Below are 19,177 nucleotides of genomic sequence, written 5' to 3'. Positions count from 1 at the left end.
ATGGGTTTTCCTACTGAGACTTTCCTATATCCTGGACCTGACAATTCCCTCTCCGGATCGTTGCAGTGCTGTTTTAATGCTCTGTGAGAGAGATTCCGCTTCCAAAATTCTCTGCAGCACCTAAAAAAAAACTGTCATATTTCTTTAGGACTATAAAGTATCTCCAGCATTATTGGGAGAAATATTTGTTTTAAGTTGGAAAAAAAAATGAGCGGAAAAGTATCTAAATTTACAGATCCTCATAACAATAAGCTTGCTAAATGATGCTTAATGGTGGTTACATACAGTAGCCTATTATAATCCATGAACATGCACAAGTAAAGTAATGGTGAAAATCTGAATCGTTTATGTAAGAAAATGTACACACATATTCATACCCAAGATATATTGGGTATTCTCAAGGTTACAGCAAGCTTGCCAGTCTAATTTTTCTATAGAATATTACTTACTTCTGCGTTTTGTAGTCCTCAACTTGGACAAATGACTCAAGGAGACGCTGTGTGGGACGTCAGCTTCAAATTACAGGGAGCATATCTTTAGAGACTCGCATTCTGAAAGACAGTGTGACATGGTCTATTATAACCAGTCTGCACATGTATATTTAAGTACAAGTTAAGAAACTGTCAATGTGAAATCTAATCGAAGTGAGTTGACAAACTATAAATGTAAAATCCACACTTGCATCCTTTTCCTTCATCACGAGGTTTCTCCTGCTCTGTGAGGGAAAGGGATTCTTATCACTATGACCTCCGGCACGTTTGATCACCATAGGCAACCCCGTGACGAAGATGGAACCCGCCAGGTGATGGGGCAATTACTTCTAAATGCAACGTCTGTTATGACTACAGAGGGAGCGAGTCTCTGGTGTAACAAGACGAACCAGGATTCAAGGATTTTCCCATGAGTACAAATAACTGAATCAACAAGTGTCTACATTCATCTATAGTGGTTGCTATGGCAATTAGCACTGAAGTTTGTAAAGCAAGTCTGCATAATATTTAAGCCCTCTTTTCTTTAAACAAAGCAAATGCTGTGTGAAGCTTCTACTGTGAGGTTTCACAACATTATAGGACATTATTTCTGGAACAGTGTCTTAGATCTTCATTATAAGATGGGCAAGAGACAAAAGGTGGAAAGACATCTTAGTCTGGCCCTGACACAGAGAAGAGAGAGACAAAAAAAAAGACAGCTGGATATTTGCAAATTTAAAGCAAATTAGTTTGCTCAGAGAGCTTGCCCAGCCTGTTGCAAAAATAGAAGTGGGAAAATACATGTTTGGGTAATTAGAGACACAAGACAAATATATGCAAAAGGATGAGCTCATGTTTCTACTGAAAAGAACTGACTGAGCAGTGTGTAGACATCCAGCGGCGCAGTTGCAGATTGCAACCAGCTGAAGACTCCTCACCTCACCCTCTCCTTCCAAGCGTGTATCTACAGTGGCCACGAAACCCTATCTTGATCTCAGTCAAAAAGTTCAGAGACGGGTTCTGTTGCACACAAACAGAGTGCAGCACAGCGATGTGCACAGAGCAGGAGGAAGCAACAACTTCCTCCGTGAGTAAGGACTCCCAAGTTATTTGGGTTTTTGTGCGCAGTGGTCCTTGTGCATTTGAGATTTCAGCCTCGAACCTGAAACTTGAGCAGAGAGCGCCCATCCCATTCTGTGTCGTACTCAAGAAATCAGCAACGAGGACCCTCGAAATGCTTCAGAAAGGCTACAGCAATGAAGCAACCAACTTGGTGAAGTGTAATGAAGGTCATTCGTGTTTCAAGAAGGGCAGAATGTCGCTGTCCAAGACGGAAGAAGGTGCGTCAGGTTCAGGATCAACCAGGTGGGTTTGCTTTGGCAGTGGAAGGGTTGTACAGCGTAAATTCGTCCTCCAGGGTCAAACCGTCAACACAGAGTTCTACCGTGAGGGAAAACACTCGCCACAACCAACCTAAACTGTGGCGCGATGGCAATCTGGTTCTCCAACATGACAAACGCCCCTCTCAGCACGTTAAAAAAAAATAGTTTCTCACCAGAACTGACATAATCGTCGCTCCCCTACTTGCACTATTTGGATTCCTGCAAATTCTTTCTGTTCCCCAAAAATCGGACACAATTTTTGATGTACGCTCTGCTCAAATTTCAGGACAATGGTGAAATTGCAAATGCACACATGCCATTGGTTACAAAAACTTGTGTAACTCAGGCGCTGATGTTGATCAAGAGACATAACTTGGAATTCTTACTCACGAAATGTATTGCTTCCTCCCGCTTCATGTGCTTTAAGCTGCTGTGCTCCTTCGTGCGCAACAGGAGCAATCGCAGAACTTTTTCAGAGCAAATAAACAATTTTTTCATGATGTCTAACCATTAAATTTAAGAAGTGGTCACCCACAGTAACTACATTGTTTCTTGCCTAAGTATCATATTTAATAGTTATTTAAGCCCTAAATTTATTTGAGCTTGATCGGACAACCCCAATTGGAGACCTCACATCAATTTAGCTCTAAGAAAAGTTGAAACACCCGCTACCTCCGACTCACTTGTGCCTGTGACAACGAGAGGTCATGCCCACAATCCCCACAAGGAATTATGGGATTCAGATCCTCGTTAACATATGCAGCAATTTGTAAAGTTGACTGTATCATTAGTGCTAAAAGAAGTCACACCCGAGCAGACGGAACAAGACAAAACCTCTTGAATTTGCAGAAATATTGTTATGCTGTCAAGCACACACACGGACACACACTCAGGTCGAAGGATCTTCGGTTTGACTTTGGCAGTGACAAGGGCACCGGGCTATTAGTCCTCGTTTGCACACTGTTTGGACAATTTAGCTATTCAAATAGAGCCCGCTTACTGGAAAACAGCTCCTTAATGAAGCGATGGCCGGGTAATATGCCATAAAGCTATTCTTTTATTCTGTCCCACACACTCATAAATACACACCGCCTGTACTGCCGCAGCATATGCAAAACACATACTTAAACACATAGTTTTACACACACACACACACACACACACACACACACACACACACACACACACACACACACACACACACACACACATTCACGTCTCACACACAAGGCCAAAATTGTATTATAATGTGATCTGGAGGAAACGGTGCCAATTTTGCCACGTAAGTCAAAAAGGTCAAATTGCAAATGTCAGCTTTTTCTGCTTCCTTTTAATTATTCTGTCAGGTTCAAAGAGTCTTCATGAGAAAGGAGCGGCTCTGACAAAGGAAGGCCTGAGCTCAAAGATAAGCTCAATCTGCGTCTCCTCTTGACACTTTCTTCTCTATACTTAGCCTATCTGCACTCCTCTCACACACAGCGACACATAGCATTACCTCAGAGTAAATTACAATGTACAATGCCAAAGAGATGGTTTCGCAATTACCAGTGGACTGTGGATGTAGAGTCAATTAATTTACTCTTTGGGGTGTCTTCTTGTTATTTTGAAAAGTCAGCTGATAAAGAGTTCAGAATTGATTCTGATCACATGGTGGTACCAACTTATCGATCCAGTCTTATACATATAACTGCAGGTGGCAGGTTATCCTCAGCTTTTCTGAGCTAAACGAAGATAGTGGCCTGTAAAAACCTTTTCTTGTATATATTTCATTTGAATTAATTTGGCAGGTGTGAAGCAAGGGGCAACCAACAGTGATGTCACCAATTGGTTTGTGAACTGGTGATATGAAACGTCAACTTCGGATATTGGCCGTCACCACCTTGCTAGTTTGGAGCGGTTTGGAGCCACAAGTGACCATATTTTTGGACAAGCCGGTGGATCTGACTCCATCTGAATGGAAAAATACACATTCTCCACGCAGTATCCCATTTTATTAAGTATTCTTTGAGCTTTTTTTTTTTTTTTTTTTTTTTTTTTTTTTTTTAGTAACAAACTATCAGACAAGAGGTGGGAAAACCAACCAGGCCACAGCTTTCTACTGTAAGTTCTCCACCATTGTACCTGTCATGGTATTTTGGCAATACAGTACACAGAGAACAGCATACTATTTTCTTTTTTTTTAACACTTAACTGTTTGCCAGCTCAATCCAGGCGTATTTACTCCCTAGTTTGTCAGTTAAGCCTGAAGACTTGCGTTCTACAGACTACTTAAGTCTTCATTGTCAGCTCATATTATGAAACGTCTCACTGCTCAATACACACAATCGATTTCATTTCTCTGTTATAAACACACTTCTATTGCGGGACTCGCTTCACTTGTCTGTTTGTTTAGGATTCAGTGACAGTGAGTTGGTGATATCATTGTATAAAACTCACACACACACACACGCACACACACACATACACACACAAGAAGACACAAGGTCACAGATGCAGTCTAACCAGTGAATAACAGGAGGCTGGAGCCGGCTGAGGTGGAGACTGGTCTTGCCATGGGATTCGCCACATACATCAACTCTGTTGAGCAGAAAATTGAAATGGAAATGTGGGCCTTGGAAGAGTGTGCCTCCCATTTACCCCTGGACCAGAGCTAATGATTTGTCATTTCTCTCAGGGGCACGAGCGGCTGCCCTCTCTCTCACACTCGTGCTGCACCAGAGGGCTGAGCAGCCTCACCGTCCTCTACTGTATGGAGTCATGTTTCATTCATGTGTTCTTCCTTTTTAACTGGAGCACCAGAGCACTGCTTACACTGACGCTATAGTTCGGGGTCCAAGCACCAACGGTGGTGGAACCCTATTGTTTTTGCTCAGATTTGTATTATTATTATTAACCAGAATATAAAATTTGATGCAAATCGGCCAAACGGTGAAGCTCTGGTAGCCCATTTTGTTCAAATGTTTGAAACACTACATTTCCCTGAATCCTAGGAATTACTTCCTGGATTTTAATAAAGACACAAATAGTGACTATAGTGAGGCCCAAACCGTACACGGTGCAAATCTGAAATTATGATATTAGATAGTGAGCCCTGAAAGTTCTCTTCTTACAAGAAATGACACAAATCAACGATTCGGGGAAAAACCCCTTCACCAACCTAAACCACTTGGCATTTAAGTAAATTAACGTTTGAAATTATAAAATGGGCTGCAAAATAAAAAAAAATAAAAAAAATATGATGGGTGCATGTCCTGTAAAGGTATCGCCCACTGCTGTAAGAAAAACTATAGTAAAAATACGACTTTAATGTTGAACCTTGGAGATTAAACTAAACTGAGTTTTGCTCACGATCCAGTTTCACTTCTGTTCTTTCATGAACGTAAAACACCAGCCGTGGATGAAGCTGTATTTTAAGCTCAAACCTCTTCCGAAGAGAGCTGAGGCGGAGAAGGAAATGGCGCAAATGAAGGTAGATTTCACAAAACTCAAGGATGATCTGGCCAAACCTGAAACTGGCAGAGGGAGCTCAAGGAGAAAATGGTCTCCATTGTGAAAGAGAAGGAACGATCTCCTTCTTCAAGCAGTTAAGTTAAACCAAGAGTCGGGTGGTCTACACAATTGCTATGGCATCGTTAATGATGTGTTTTTTTTTAGCTCTAATATTTGTGCACAAACTGGATATCAGGACACCGACAACCTGCTGGGTTGCAGGAGAGATGCAAAGGACTCATCTAAAGTAAGATCCAGCTGGAAGCAAAGATGAAGGAGGTGACGGAGCGATTTGAAGATGAGGAGGAAGTTAACGCGTAGCTGACCGCCAGGAAAAGGAAGCTCGAGGACGAGTGCTCTGATCCGAAGAGGGACATTGACGCCAAAAGTGGAGAAGGAGAAACACGCAGTAGAAAACAAGGTGAGGCTGTGTGCCAGTGCAGAGGAAGACAACATTAACAATAACTATTAAACATTAACAAAGCCCAAAACCAAACGAGAGCAGCAGGTGGATGAGGTGAGTCACAATCTCCTCCTCTGATCTCATCGCTGAGTTTTATAAAGATGCTATACTCATACCATGTATGTTTCAGAACCGGAATACAACGTTTGATGTAAATCAGCCACACGGTGGCGCCTCAGCGAAGCTATGAATACACATGTTTTTTATTGCGCCGAAATTCATGTTAATACATGTATAAATAAATGTGCCATTACCAATGTGAACCAGGAGGGTGCGCTGTCGTAAATCCCACTGGAAGATGCTCCCTTTTTTTTCCCCACTGTGTTTGGTGAAGTTTCAAAAGGCACCAGGACGCTTCCCTCCGGTGGGTGTAGCTTCAGGTCCGATTTACGCGAGGACGCTTGGCTCAGGTCGATGTGGCTTCTGGTGAGGGTGCTTGGACCGCCTTCACAATTGCTCGCAATTCTACTTTTATGTTATAGTCGTCTAATTCCAGTAAAATACGTGAATACGTTCAACGTGAATTAAATGTACACTTAGTGTCAGTGCTACTGGGGAAGTCTTGTTTTTATTTTTCTGAAACGTGGCTGCTTACCGGCAAGCGGAAACTGTGTGAAAATGTTGTACTTGTATTCTGATAGATGTGATGCTATTAATGTTTATGTAAACAGCAGGATGCTACTTAAGACGCAGCAGATGGCTTTTGAATTATTAAAGACCCAGAGAGCTTCGCACTTGTTTTGGTCTGGGATGCATTTACCTGTCATGAGTGTTTGAATCTAATTTTTGAGCCTTCATCATGTCGGCGGCGTTAAGGGGAGGGGTGGGGTGGGGGTGGGGGGGATTTATTATTTATCTGTTGGCTGCATCTTCTGGGACACTGAACAGACACACAGAAGCTCACGCCACATTAGGAAAGTATGATTTATTGACTGGAGGCTCTTTTCTCAGATCTCAATGTTTTGACTGAATTTGAGGGTTAGTGTTCAGTGTGGTTTACAGTGATGCGTTTAAAAATGTAAAAGGTTACAGATGACTAGTTACCCTGTTAAAGATGCAATTAGTAATGTAACTATTTTAGCGACCTTATCAAAGTAATATAACTCATTACATTTGATTATTTTTTTCCATTTCTTTTCTAACAAATATTTGTACTGTAACTGGGCCACGAAGCTGAAAAATAAATGTAAATCAGTCAGTGTAAACACACTCGGATCGCTGTCAAACTTTAATCTAAAATTCTTCAGTAAAACTTGAGTTCAGATTGGAAAGTTTGGATGTTAAAGCTAAACCACCAAAAACAAATCACGAGTATTTAGACTGCAGTGATGGAAGAAATATGCTCCCGTAACTTCAAACCAAGTTTACACTCAGGTCAACTCCCGAGTGATGATAAAGTGGTCAACGGTGCCGGGTGCTGTTCACAGTTTTTTGACACCGGTTCCTGAATGACTCTTTAAATATGTCACAACGACATGGCCGACCGCCTCGTTGTGGTTGGTGGGGCAATGCACGATGATTTGATTGGCAGATGAGAGGCAGAGGAAATTCAAACCTGACGACCAATGAAAAACAAGGCTCCCTATTTGAGTGCATTCTGCCAACTGAATAGAGACCGTCTCAGCGCAGACAGAATACATAAACATTATATCCTACATATGGTAAATGTTCAACCGTACGGCTGCTTGAGAAACAGTTAGAAGCCAAGTTACTTTTAAACCCTTGTAATTTGGGCACGACGTGTTGAAATCTACACGTCGAACAGTTCTGTTTACTTTCTGCTCTGTTCACTTTTCTCAGTGCTGTCACACGACAGTCGGCTCGGCAAAGGAAAAAGTGCGGCTGATTTGCTTTGCTCTTCACCTCCGGTTCGTATGCGACTGCTTAAAAGCGGTCGACGCCTCACGGGTTCTTCACTAAGTGCGCACGGACTACACCTAATAAACGTGAGCAACAGACGTTCGACAGTTTGATCAGAGCGTCTCGGAACGAACCCGTCAGCGTCCAAACTGCGGTGATCCTGTAACGAGTCCTTCATTTCACAGGCACACAGGACAAAACGACAGTCAGAAACGTGAGAAGAAAGAATCCCAACCATGTGCAAAAGTAAACTAAGAACTCTTTTATTATTTTTTGTTCATTTTATATATCTATCTTTAGCTGTTAACTTTTTATTTTTTTTTCTACACGAGTCCTTTAAAAGTTTGTCATCATGCTAGGTGCAGCTTCAGTGTTGGTAGTTTACATGCAAGGTTGTGTTTTTTTTGTTGTTGTTGTTTTTTTTGTTTTTTTTTTGTCGGTGGAGGATTTCACACAGAGAGGGAGAACAGAGAGCGGTGGCTCTGAAACCCGGAGCGAACGAACCCCGGCCACTCCGGGGGTCACCAAAAACGAAACCCGAAAAATATAACCCCACCGTGGGCGCAGCTGCAGCGGGAAGGGGGAGAGAGGGAGAGGTGGCTCTGACCATCATCATCATCAGCATCATCATCATCATCATCGAGGATTCACAAAGGATTAAGTGGAAGCAGTTCAATCTTTGCTGTGATAGTTCAATCCATCCGATCCATAAACGAGGACTTTTTTTTTTTTTTTTATCATGACATCATCAGTTGACATCTTTAGTGCAGTCAAAAAAACAAAACAAAAATCTAGAAGCAGGCAGTCTTTAGGGGGAAATATATTAAAAAAAAAAAAAAAAAAAAAAAAAAAAAATCCTCAGACAGCTTTGTAGAGAGAGAAGAAAAGAAGAAGAGCGAAAGAGGAGCGGAGGGGGAGGGAAACTTCATTCGGACTCCTGTTTGTGACGGGCTGACATTAAAGGACACATCAGGAGTATTGCTCGTGACTTTGGTCTGGGTCTGTTTGTCGGGGGGGGGGGGGGGGGGGGGGGGGCACCGGATGCCACTCATTTCTGTGATTCTTTTTTTTTTTTAATTTAAATTTTATTTTTTTTTAAACCAAATTTCAAGGTTTTTACTTTCAAGTCTACTCGGGGAGCTTCCCCCTTTTTCCTGCCTTTTTTTTTTTTTTTTTTTTTTTTAATACTGACTCAAAAACACAACCAAGAAGAAGTGAAAAAGGTACACTTATGACATCACACGTGCCAGCTGGTGGATGCCACTTTTAGCTGAGGCACTTTGCAGTGCATATATATATATATATATGTATATATATATATATATATATATATTTTATTATTATTTTTTTTTTCAAACATGGTGGCTACATTGGGGAGGAAGCATGTTAACCCCGGCAGTGTTAGTGCCATGCTTTACGGTGCCCAGTGAGTCACATAGAAGCACAAATACATCAACATCTTCACAATCCCAGAAAACGGAGGAAGGAGCGACAGTTCTTTGAGGATGATTTTGAGAGGGGAGGACATTTGTTCATCTTTGTTGTTCCTTATATACACAGGACTACTATATTGCAGCAATAATGATCGCAGGTCACAATATACATGTGGTCACTGACAGCTACAGATGCACTAAAGAAGCCTGGCAATTCAATTTCCCCCCCACAATTGAAGTTGAATACATAGTTTTTTGTACAAAGCAAAAGTACATTGTTTTGGGGGATTTACAAAAAACCAGACAGTAAAGGGTTGGATGCCAAAATACCGTATGAGATATAAAAAACAAAACAAAACAAAACTCTGCATAAGGAAAATACTGGGGGAAGAAACACACATGGACATCATCATCTTTGGTGAAAATTTGACAGAGTATGCTTAAAGACACCTGAGCACACACAGAAATTGCACACTCACACAGTTTTTTTTTTGTTTTTTTTTTCCCTACAACTGGAAATAGGAATTGACTGCAGTTAATTGGAAACGTGTCCTCACTTAGAAAATTGAAAACACGAGGACGTCTACGCACTCAGGGTGTACAGGAGTCACAAAGGTCCTCTTGAAATATGCGACCGACATGTTTCTGAAGGAAATGTTTAAGAGAGGAGGGTGGACATGACATCACACTGTGAGACGTTTGGTTGTAAATCTACTGGCAGAGTTTATCAGATATTCGACTGGTCATGCAGGGATCGCATGTCACTACACGGATCGTCTAGGTGTTTCCAAAGAGAACATGTGGAGGGACAATCACTACAGAGTGGCGTAATGTGGCATCGAGTGAATATAACTTCATATACTGGATGTGCCGCTTAGTGCATCGACCATGCCATCTCTATTAACGGATGATTTGACAGCTATCGTGGATCCCTGCCACAATGGGACGTAATTACAAGATCCGAGAGGTCCGTTATACTATCACTACTTTTCACTGCAGTATTATCCCCAATCTTTAGAAACACAAACAAACAACCAAAAAAAAATAATAACTTTCCCCGCCCCCGTCCCCGAAGAACCAAAAACAAACAATCACAAGAAATCTAGAAAATAGAGACAAATATTCAAAGCTGCCTGTGGAGGAAGATGCTGGCATTCATTCGGAAATCATTCACCGAGGGACGCACGGGGGCTCCCCATCGCGTGTTTTCAGCTCTGCGGGCCTCTCAGTTCAGTTTCCATGCAAAGCCATGGCTTAGATCAAGGAAAAAAAAATTACAACGTGCAGCACCTCCCAAAACGTGTCCCAAGACCCAGGCGAGGGGGAGGAGTCAACATGACCCCGCCCCCACGGTTCAAGTATGAAATGAGAGTGACATCAAATAATTTACAGAACGTATGCACGGATGAATGGAAAAGACACACAAAAATCAACAAAAGGTTGCTAAACTGCTGTCACACCTGCCGCGTCGCATTATCCCCAGTCAGTGAATCAAACAGGGCGACAATATTGTGTCACATTTTCATCTTTAATACAGGGGCTAAGAACATGTAGTCTCATCTAAGGAACGGACCAAATAACACATATTAAATGTTATATAGCTATTTTATGCTCACTTTCTTTTCAGTACTAGATTTACATCCTGCAGATTTATGCATCATTAAATTAAGGTTCAGCAAAGTCGTTAATTTTAGCATGTATATATATATATATATATATATATATATATGTATATATCTTTTAGGTCCATACACGTTGGTTTTCGTTAACAAAGATCCTGTTTCTAGGCTACATTTCACCCTAAAAGTGGCTACACTCATGGATCAAGACAAAACTGTATAATTTTCAACTTCCACATCTACAGCATAAGAACACGATTTCCTCTGGGAAACATAAAACAGCTACGTGGTTAAAAACATGGATTCCAGTTTTAAAAACAGAAAAACAAGCAGATGGAAAACACCATCCAAAAAAATAAAAAATAAAATAAAAATACGAGGTCATAAATCAACATGATGAGAAAAGACATGAGGATGAGGTTTTTTTTTTTTTTTTGTTTTTTTTTGTTTGTTTTTTTGAGGAATGAGAATGATGAGCTATGGATGGTTTGTGAAACTACGCACGTTTATTTTCACAACGACAAAGTGCACGTGCGTGCCGACACATGGGACGGAAGTTAAGCGTCTGGTTGTTAATACGGGGCTCTCTTGCTCTCAGGCCTGGGTCAGGGTCAGGGAGGGAGGAGTGGGTGGTTCAGGAACCCCTTGGTCCCCTGACTCCCTCAGGAGCAGAGGGTGAACTGGTCTTGCTCGATGGGCTTTTTGACCCAGGCCCCCAGGCCGGCCTTGTGGAAGGCCTTGATGAGCGCCTGCTTGGCAGAGTGGTACTCTGTGGCCGCCTGCTTGGCTTCGTGGTACGAGCTGGGCTTCAGGACTTTGATCCGCAAGATGGACGACAGCTGAGGAGGAAGAGGGGACGAAGAGCAGTGAGCAATGGAGTACAAAAAAAAAAAACCACACAAAAAAAACCAACAATGTAAAGAAACAAGGTTTTATTCAGTACTTTTGTATGTCTCGGTCTTTGCGTGTTTACGACCACCTGCAGTTCGTGACTTCTCTGCGAAATATTGTTCCAAGTGTGAAGTTCCTCGGTCTTATAACGAGGCATGAATTTAATCAGTAAGACTGACTCATCGCCCTTATTTGGGGGTTTGTTTTCTCAGCAGAGAGGCACTTTTTCCTCCACACATCAGATTTTTCAATTCATATTTAATCATTGAACCAAAGCAGAAAATCCACCGCCACTTAGACCACATAAGTGAAGACTTCTTCCACCTCGTACTGTTTTAAGCTTTTGTTTTTTTCTTTGAAACGAGATCTCTTTGGAATTGATGTTGGGGAATATTTTATTTTGTGTTGCTGCCGTTCATCTTCACCTCCTCAGGTGTTGAGGCCGTTCGGCTGTTCAAAAAAAAAAAAAGAACAGTCACCAGACGTATTCGTTAAAGCCGGCACCTTGTGGCGAATGTTGGCCCCAAACAAGAAGCATGATTGTGATGATTTGAATCTGATTCGTTTCTACAAACAATCACGAGGCGCTCCAGATTTGAGAATGGCTCTGAACCAATTACGTGCGCGGGGTAAACAATCTTCACGTTACTGACTGGAGTCCTCCAGGTTCATATTTATAATTTGAATGTGTGAAAACGATTTCATTTCTAATGATCACAGGTTTCCCTCTTTCCCTCGTGGGCGAGTAGCAACAACATTCGCTTGTAGCAGAAGCTTCTTCTATCTTCTCAAGAACAAATTCATCTAGAGTTTTTTTTTTTCTCCTATTTTGGTTTATCAGCGCAACACACAGCTCACACAGTTGCAAACAGCTGATGACGACGGTCCGCCTCCACGTTTGATCTTGCTTGAGTTTCGGACCGATCCCTGGAATCGCCACACTGAACCAGTTTCGTAATCTTGCCAAATGTTTGGTTCTGCGTCTTGACTGAATCGCACGGTGTGTAAGTTCTTATGATTAAAATATAAAAAAAAATAGGTTCAATTTGCTGTTGAGTTTAACCTGGTGTCCCAGGTTTTAAAAAACAACAACAACAACCAACAAATCGGTTACAATGAAAATAAGGATTAAACACCTATTAGCACTTGCAAACACTATTAAATGAGTGTTTTTTTTTTTTTTTTTTTTTTTTTTTTTTTAATGGTACTGACTGAAATGCTTCAATACAGCGTAGAGCATTATGTTTAGTTGCATGAATGTGTGCGTGCAGCTCTGGCCTCTGTGTACCTTGGAGTGTAGGCGCACCCAGCGGCTGTAGAGGGCGTGTTTGCAGAGACGTGAAGCGCGGCCCATGTCGTCCTTGCCGGTGGTCGCGTTGATCACCTCCAGGGCCTGGTCGCCCACTGTCCAGTTCACGCTGAAGTTCGGTGCCTTGCCTGGCTGCCGGGCTTCAGCGTTACTTATACCTGAAATCAGACACACACACCCCCCCCCCCCCCCGGTTAAAATATGGCCTCACAGATCAAACTGTTTTCATTTACCAGCATGGTAAAATTCCTTCTCCAGCATCATGTCAGCAACCTCAGAACATTAAATAAATGAACAAATGTCTCAAGGCTTTCAAGCGGAAAAGTTGCTGTGAGATAATTATCTCATTACTGGCTCTGCACCAACTGGTGCCCAGAGCAACAAAAGCCCCCCCTCCCCCCACCACCCGAACAATGGATGAGGTATCCAAACCCGGCAGCCCATTTCTTCAAATGACAGCTGCTCCCACAGCTCAAATATCTTTAAACAGGACGTTATTTTTCTTTGCTTTTTTATTTATTTTGTCTATCTCCAGGGAGACGAACAGGGGGGTGGGGGTGGGGTGGGGAGATTTTGAGGACAGTGCCTGCTCTCCTGCAGCACACTCCAGGGCTTTGGCCTCCACTGTATCTCAAGCATAAATGGGAGATATATGGATGTCATAAATCCCTATGTCTCTCTCTCTCTTTGTGTGTGTGTGTGTGTGTGTGTGTGTGTGTGTGTGTGTGTGTGTGTGTGTGTGTGTGTGTGTTAAGCTCCTCGGTATCATTTGGCAGCACTTGTGGCAGAAATGATTTAAAAGGGATGAAACCCTCAGCGCTCTAACGCCACAGCCCTTCACCGCTGAAAACTCTCTAAAGCGGAAAAGGTTAATAACCCCCGACTATTATCTCCTTTACCCGGCAGTTAGAGAGCAACCGGAGGGGAGGAGCTGCACGTATTTCCGGGCTCTGTGATAGGATGAACCCATATCATCCCCAAGGATGTAAACACAATGACCACAGTGTCGCTCCCTTCGCCGTCTGAATTTCAGTGCACTATTTACCTGGCTGCGTAATGACCGGTGCAAGTAGTGCTCTGACAGTCTGGTGTTTTCTTGACCTTGAAATTTGCTTTTCTTGATGATGTGGTATTTTGGTGCATCATGCTCAGGGCTCAGGTTGGAAGAGCGATGACAACAGGAGGGAAGGTCCATCCAAATAAAGCAGCACAACGCAGATTGTTGGCGTTTTGGTGGAAAATATGGAATCGATTTTTTTTTTTTACTTGCGACTACGATTGATTTTGATTGTGATTTTATTAATACCGGAAAACAGAAAATTGGACCCCATGAGCATTAGTACTACAATAATAATAATAATAATTAAAGACCTTCCCACAGTGGGCAGGCTGGTCTTCCTGTGTGAAGTTTGGGTGTTCTTCCTCTGCTTATGTGGGTTTCCTCTGGGCTCCTCCCACCGTCCAAAACATGTGCATGAGGTTAATTTGCGATTTTACATTGACCTTGTCGGTCTTTCTGTGATGGACTGGTGATCTATTCAGGCTGTACCCTGCCTTCGCACAAAGTCAGCTGGGATATCTGGGCAGAAGTAGCAACTGTAAATAAGTGGGATAGGAGCTTAACAACAAAATGTATTATTTTTACTTGAACACTTTGTCTTGTCAATGTCTGTAGTAAATGCACGATATTGTATATATATATATAGTGAAATATGTGAAAACTTGAAGAGGAGTTGAAAAAAAAAAGCTGGGACGGGAAGTCAAATGTGAAAAAGTAGAAACTTAAAAAATTAAAACTTAACCCAGAAAAATGGCTTTAAAGGAAAGAAAAAATATGAATGACAGCAAGCTAAATGAGTTAAGAACCAAGTGAAGTTGGTGAAAAAAAGGTTCGTAAAATTGACATCATATTGTCTTACTAAGGTCAAAGAAGACAAAGACTGACTGCACTAAATCTAAAAATGTAAAGGTAAAGAGAGTCCTGGTCTATATGTCCTTTTTAAAAGGTCAACCTACTGCTGAAATGTACACAAAATGATAAAGCTATTTAAATTCCACAGGAACTAAGAAAATGTCAGCTGAGATCAAACAGAAGCGAAAAGCAATAACTGTGTTGCTGTTCTCGTGGGACTGACCAGTGAGGTGAATTGATGTGTTTACTTTTTAGGATTAAAGTCTTAGTCCTTGCTATTTAGACAGCTGGAGTTTGATTGGCAAAGATGAACAATGAAATGTCACGTTCACCTTTTCATAACCCGGAAAATGTGAACGTCACCATGCTTTAACTTTGGGAAATCTTATTGGATGTTTTTTTTGTTTTTTTAATTCTTATTTCCCAATTGCTCCACGTCAAAGGGGGCTCTTACCACTGAGTAGAGGCCTGTTGAGGGTGAACTGCTGCGGCAGGTCCTCGATATCTGCGATGCGTTGGTACATGGCCCTGGAGAGGTGGTCAGCGTGGTAAAGGCTGCCGAGGATGATGCTGGAGAAGTAGATTGGCTCTGAGAAGTAGCTCATCAAAGAGCCCTGGATGCCCACCACGTTCCACCTGCAGAGGGAAACACGCATACATTAGAAAATATGGAAGTGGAGCATATTTGTTGGAAATATCCTGTTTTAACGACATTTTTGGAATAATTTGTATCTTGCTCCAATTTATAATAAGTCTTACTTTACTCAACAACAAAGACACAGTATTGGAGCAAGGCTTGTCACATCAATGGAATTTGCTTTACAGTAGTCGTACATAACCAGCCAATCCTACACACGTAATCCTACAGCTGTGTACACTCTGAGGTATCCAATTTCATTTCCCCGCAGACTTCTGTGTATTTCTACGCTGCATCATTAGCCATCTCTCCCCAGTCATTTTCCCATTGACATGCTCTGTGAAGCAGCGCCTGCCCACCTCACTGAGAGAGAGACATGGAGAGACGTGGAGACAGAGAGGGAGCAAGAGAAATGGGCGTCGGAGACATGCAGAGGAGAGGGCAGAATTGGAGGAAAAGTCAGGAGGAGTGCGAGGGCTGAGAAAATAGGAGAGGGAGGAAGAAAGAAGGATGATGGTGAGAAGGAAGGAAAGGGAAAGTTAAGACAGAGAAAGCAACAGTTTGTAAAGGACTTAAATGGCTGGTTGGTGTTACTCATATTTTAATATTTCTTAATGTCAACAAAATCGATGGAAAGCGTAAAACCTATAAGTTTTCAATGCCTTTCCAGACCCTGTATTCAGCTCCAATCCCATTCAGTTCTATGACATAAACCTTAAAACAACAGTTCACAAATACAGTTTTATTATTTCAATGGCTCAATACTCAAAGTGTAGAAAGTCAGGCATTTGTTAGGAACTATCTTCAGCTGCAGATTAATGCATATTGGCTGCGTTAGTAAATCTTTTCATCAATAGAATAGTGTGCATGGGATTTACTCAAAACAATACAAATCCTATATTTATGATAATGCAACATGCTGTCAAGGATGCAATCCACTCATCAGTCCACTAGAGGATACCGTGTCAGTGGCATGTTTTGCTTCGTTTAGGCGAGACAAGTAAGGCGCCTTAGGTTTAGCCACCAAAAAAATAACATGGTTGGGTAAAAAAAAAAACTTGCTTACAGTTAAGAAAAGATGATAATTTGGGTTAAAAAAAAAAGTCACATTATGTAAGCAACGTTATATATATATATCACAGTAGTTATTTAATGTACGTTACGAAAGTTGAATATGTTACATGAGAAACGTATTTACGTTACTTGAAAGAAATCAACACCACATTCTCACGGACTCAAACCCTGGTCTCCTTGGTGAAAGTCCTGATCCATCAAACAAACAACAAGCTACCTTCCTATCCGGACGTTATCACTTTTACTACTTCCTTACATGACCCCCTTCTTTGACCACGTTTATACGTGTGTGTACTTTTCACGCCCAGGTGAGGCAAAACATGACACTGACACGGTATCCTCTCGTGAACTGACAGGTGTGTTACATGCTTTGGCATGACACCAGGCTGGGTAATAAAGAACTTGTCATGTGGCTCAAGTTCTTAAATAGTTTTAGGCCAACAATAAAGCTATATGGCACAGAAAAACACAGTATATGAAGCTTTGGCTACACAAACAGTACCAGAAGTTCGCAGGATAAATTCAAAGATGGCTTTGGTCTCTTTGTTGCATTAGATGATATATATATAAAAAAAAGTCATTATCTTCTGCTTGTGTCCTGCGAGGTACATAAAAAAAACCCACAAAAAAACCATAAATGTGACACAGAGTGTGTTGATAAGCTCTTCTCATTCTGGCTTTCATTTGAGGCAGTCTGTTTTTGAGTGTGTGAAATCACCAGCATGAACCCACAACAATGAGGAAAATGCAAGCATAAGACCCCAGGCTACGTAGAGGGCCTATTGTTTCCATATGCAATATTCCCTGTGTGTATGTGTGTGTGTGTGTCAGGCAGTGTGTGTGTGTGTGTGTGTGTGAGAGAGTGTGAAACTGAGGGAGGGCAAAATGAAATCAATGAATTGCTGTGAGCAGTAAGGCACACATCCAGCACATTCAAACAGCTTCGTAATATACTCTGCCATGCGCAGGCTGCAGTAATACACACACATATTGCTTCATCACAACAACATGGTGACACAAATACACCCACTGAAGGACACACACATTTTGGGAAAAGAACCACAAACCAGTATAGTTTTCATGTTTTTAAAGGGATTCAATTTCAGCCTTGTCAAACATTGCTGTGTTTTTTTGTGTGTTCAATATCATGCTATGTGCATCTACACACACATACAAACACACGACACAAGGGTTCAAAGTCAGAAAGCACACGTGGTGAGGTGTTGAAGAAATAAGAACATAAGACAAACAGGGAGAAAGAACCCTTACAAGCTTCGCCTGTTTGCTAATGAGCTCTTTTGAAAAAAAAAAAAAAAAAAAAGCTGAAGAGAACACGTGAGGCAGAGAACTGCTTGTTCACATTGAAGCCGTCGGGCCGGGCATGTAATCCAAGGAAAATGAGAGGAGAACAAAACAATGTGTAAGGAGGGAACAGTGAGGGCATGGTCAAAGTGTGCCAGTCAGTGGTTGTATTAAATAGCAGCCCCGTGGCTCAATAATCACTCAGACAGGGACAGAAGCAGGTGGGTAGCAGATTTCGGACCTGGCTAATGGCTGTGTTATGAGAAGGCATAATCAGGCAGAGAAGACGTGCATAATAGCCTCTCACAGTGGAGGAGAGATATTTATAACACCTAAACTGCAGCGGGGTATTTTTTTTCTGTGGCCCTGTAACTGGTGTGAGCCATAAAATATTTCATGTTCTTGCTTGTTATCTAGCAAAAATAAAAAAAAATAAACAGGCCAGAAAAAAACACCGCACGTAGCCATATGTACAGTCTTCAACCTTATTTTGCCCTCTACTGACTTGGATCCCTCAACGTTGGACAACCACTCAAAATCAAAATCACTGGCGCCAATACTGACACGCTGAAAAGGGCAACAACACCTTTCACCCAGTGCAAACAGCATTCGCTACTCAGTAGACATGTCCCTCGTCAAATTCACGCTCTGCATTCAATCACTCGGTGCGTTCAGGCAAAGTATTACGATCCTGGGCGGAGAAGGAAGAGGAAGGGGAAGAGGAAGAGGAGGAGGAGGAGGGCTCGTGAGAGGAGTTATGGAAAAGTTTTATCGTTCATCACCAGAGAGGCACAGTGTTGCCTTGAACATGGACAGAGACTAAAGACGCTATGATCTGCCTGCAAAAACGCCCCCAGGGACGGAGGATCCATCACTTCAGCTGCCCCTGACACTCCCTGAAGGAAACCATAGACTCCAAGTGACACAGCGGATCGACCAAGGCATGATTTAGCACTATACAGTAGATTATATTGCCAATAAATAAAACACATGAAAAGGGTATCATGAAACACGGCGAAAAAGGGCTGAAGAATTAAATTCTGGGATAGCAAATTAAATGTCAGTTGGGAAAAATAAGCCCTCCATGTATTTTTACTATTGATTTATTGACAATAACAGTTTTGTCATTGCTTCCCTGCTTTATATAGTCATTTTTAGGGAATACAATTTATAATGTGGTTAGGAGTAGCAACATTGTTTTCTCCTGGTTTGATGGTGGTGACTTCAAGTCCACAAACACATTTCTGGACAGCCTTCGGTCCAATCCACTGTCGCAGTTGTTTAATTTGAGGTTTTCAAATATATCAGGTGCCCTGACAGAAAAAACAAAATGTAA

General features: G+C 41.8%; 1 protein-coding gene across 4 annotated transcripts in view; it reads right to left on the bottom strand.

The window, feature by feature from the left end:
- Positions 1 to 7,911: 7,911 nt before the first annotated feature.
- Positions 7,912 to 19,177, bottom strand: part of adarb1b (adenosine deaminase RNA specific B1b) — a 115,152-nt gene continuing 103,886 nt past the window's right edge. For all 4 annotated transcript variants that reach the window (XM_069154780.1, XM_069154781.1, XM_069154779.1 and 1 more), the window contains 3 exons: positions 15,283 to 15,464; positions 12,896 to 13,074; positions 7,912 to 11,555 (listed from right to left, as the gene is read on the bottom strand). In XM_069154780.1, the coding sequence (XP_069010881.1) occupies positions 11,379 to 11,555; positions 12,896 to 13,074; positions 15,283 to 15,464 (538 nt within the window). In that variant the 3' untranslated portion in view covers positions 7,912 to 11,378. The remainder of the gene's footprint in view (positions 11,556 to 12,895; positions 13,075 to 15,282; positions 15,465 to 19,177) is intronic.

Source organism: Embiotoca jacksoni, unplaced genomic scaffold, assembly GCF_022577435.1.
Source record: "Embiotoca jacksoni isolate LCO1_2020_lvr unplaced genomic scaffold, fEmbJac1.0.p SCAF_2, whole genome shotgun sequence".
Lineage (NCBI taxonomy): Eukaryota > Metazoa > Chordata > Actinopteri > Embiotocidae > Embiotoca > Embiotoca jacksoni.
Note: the sequence above shows the minus strand (reverse complement) of the source record. Positions and strands in the feature narration are given on the sequence as shown.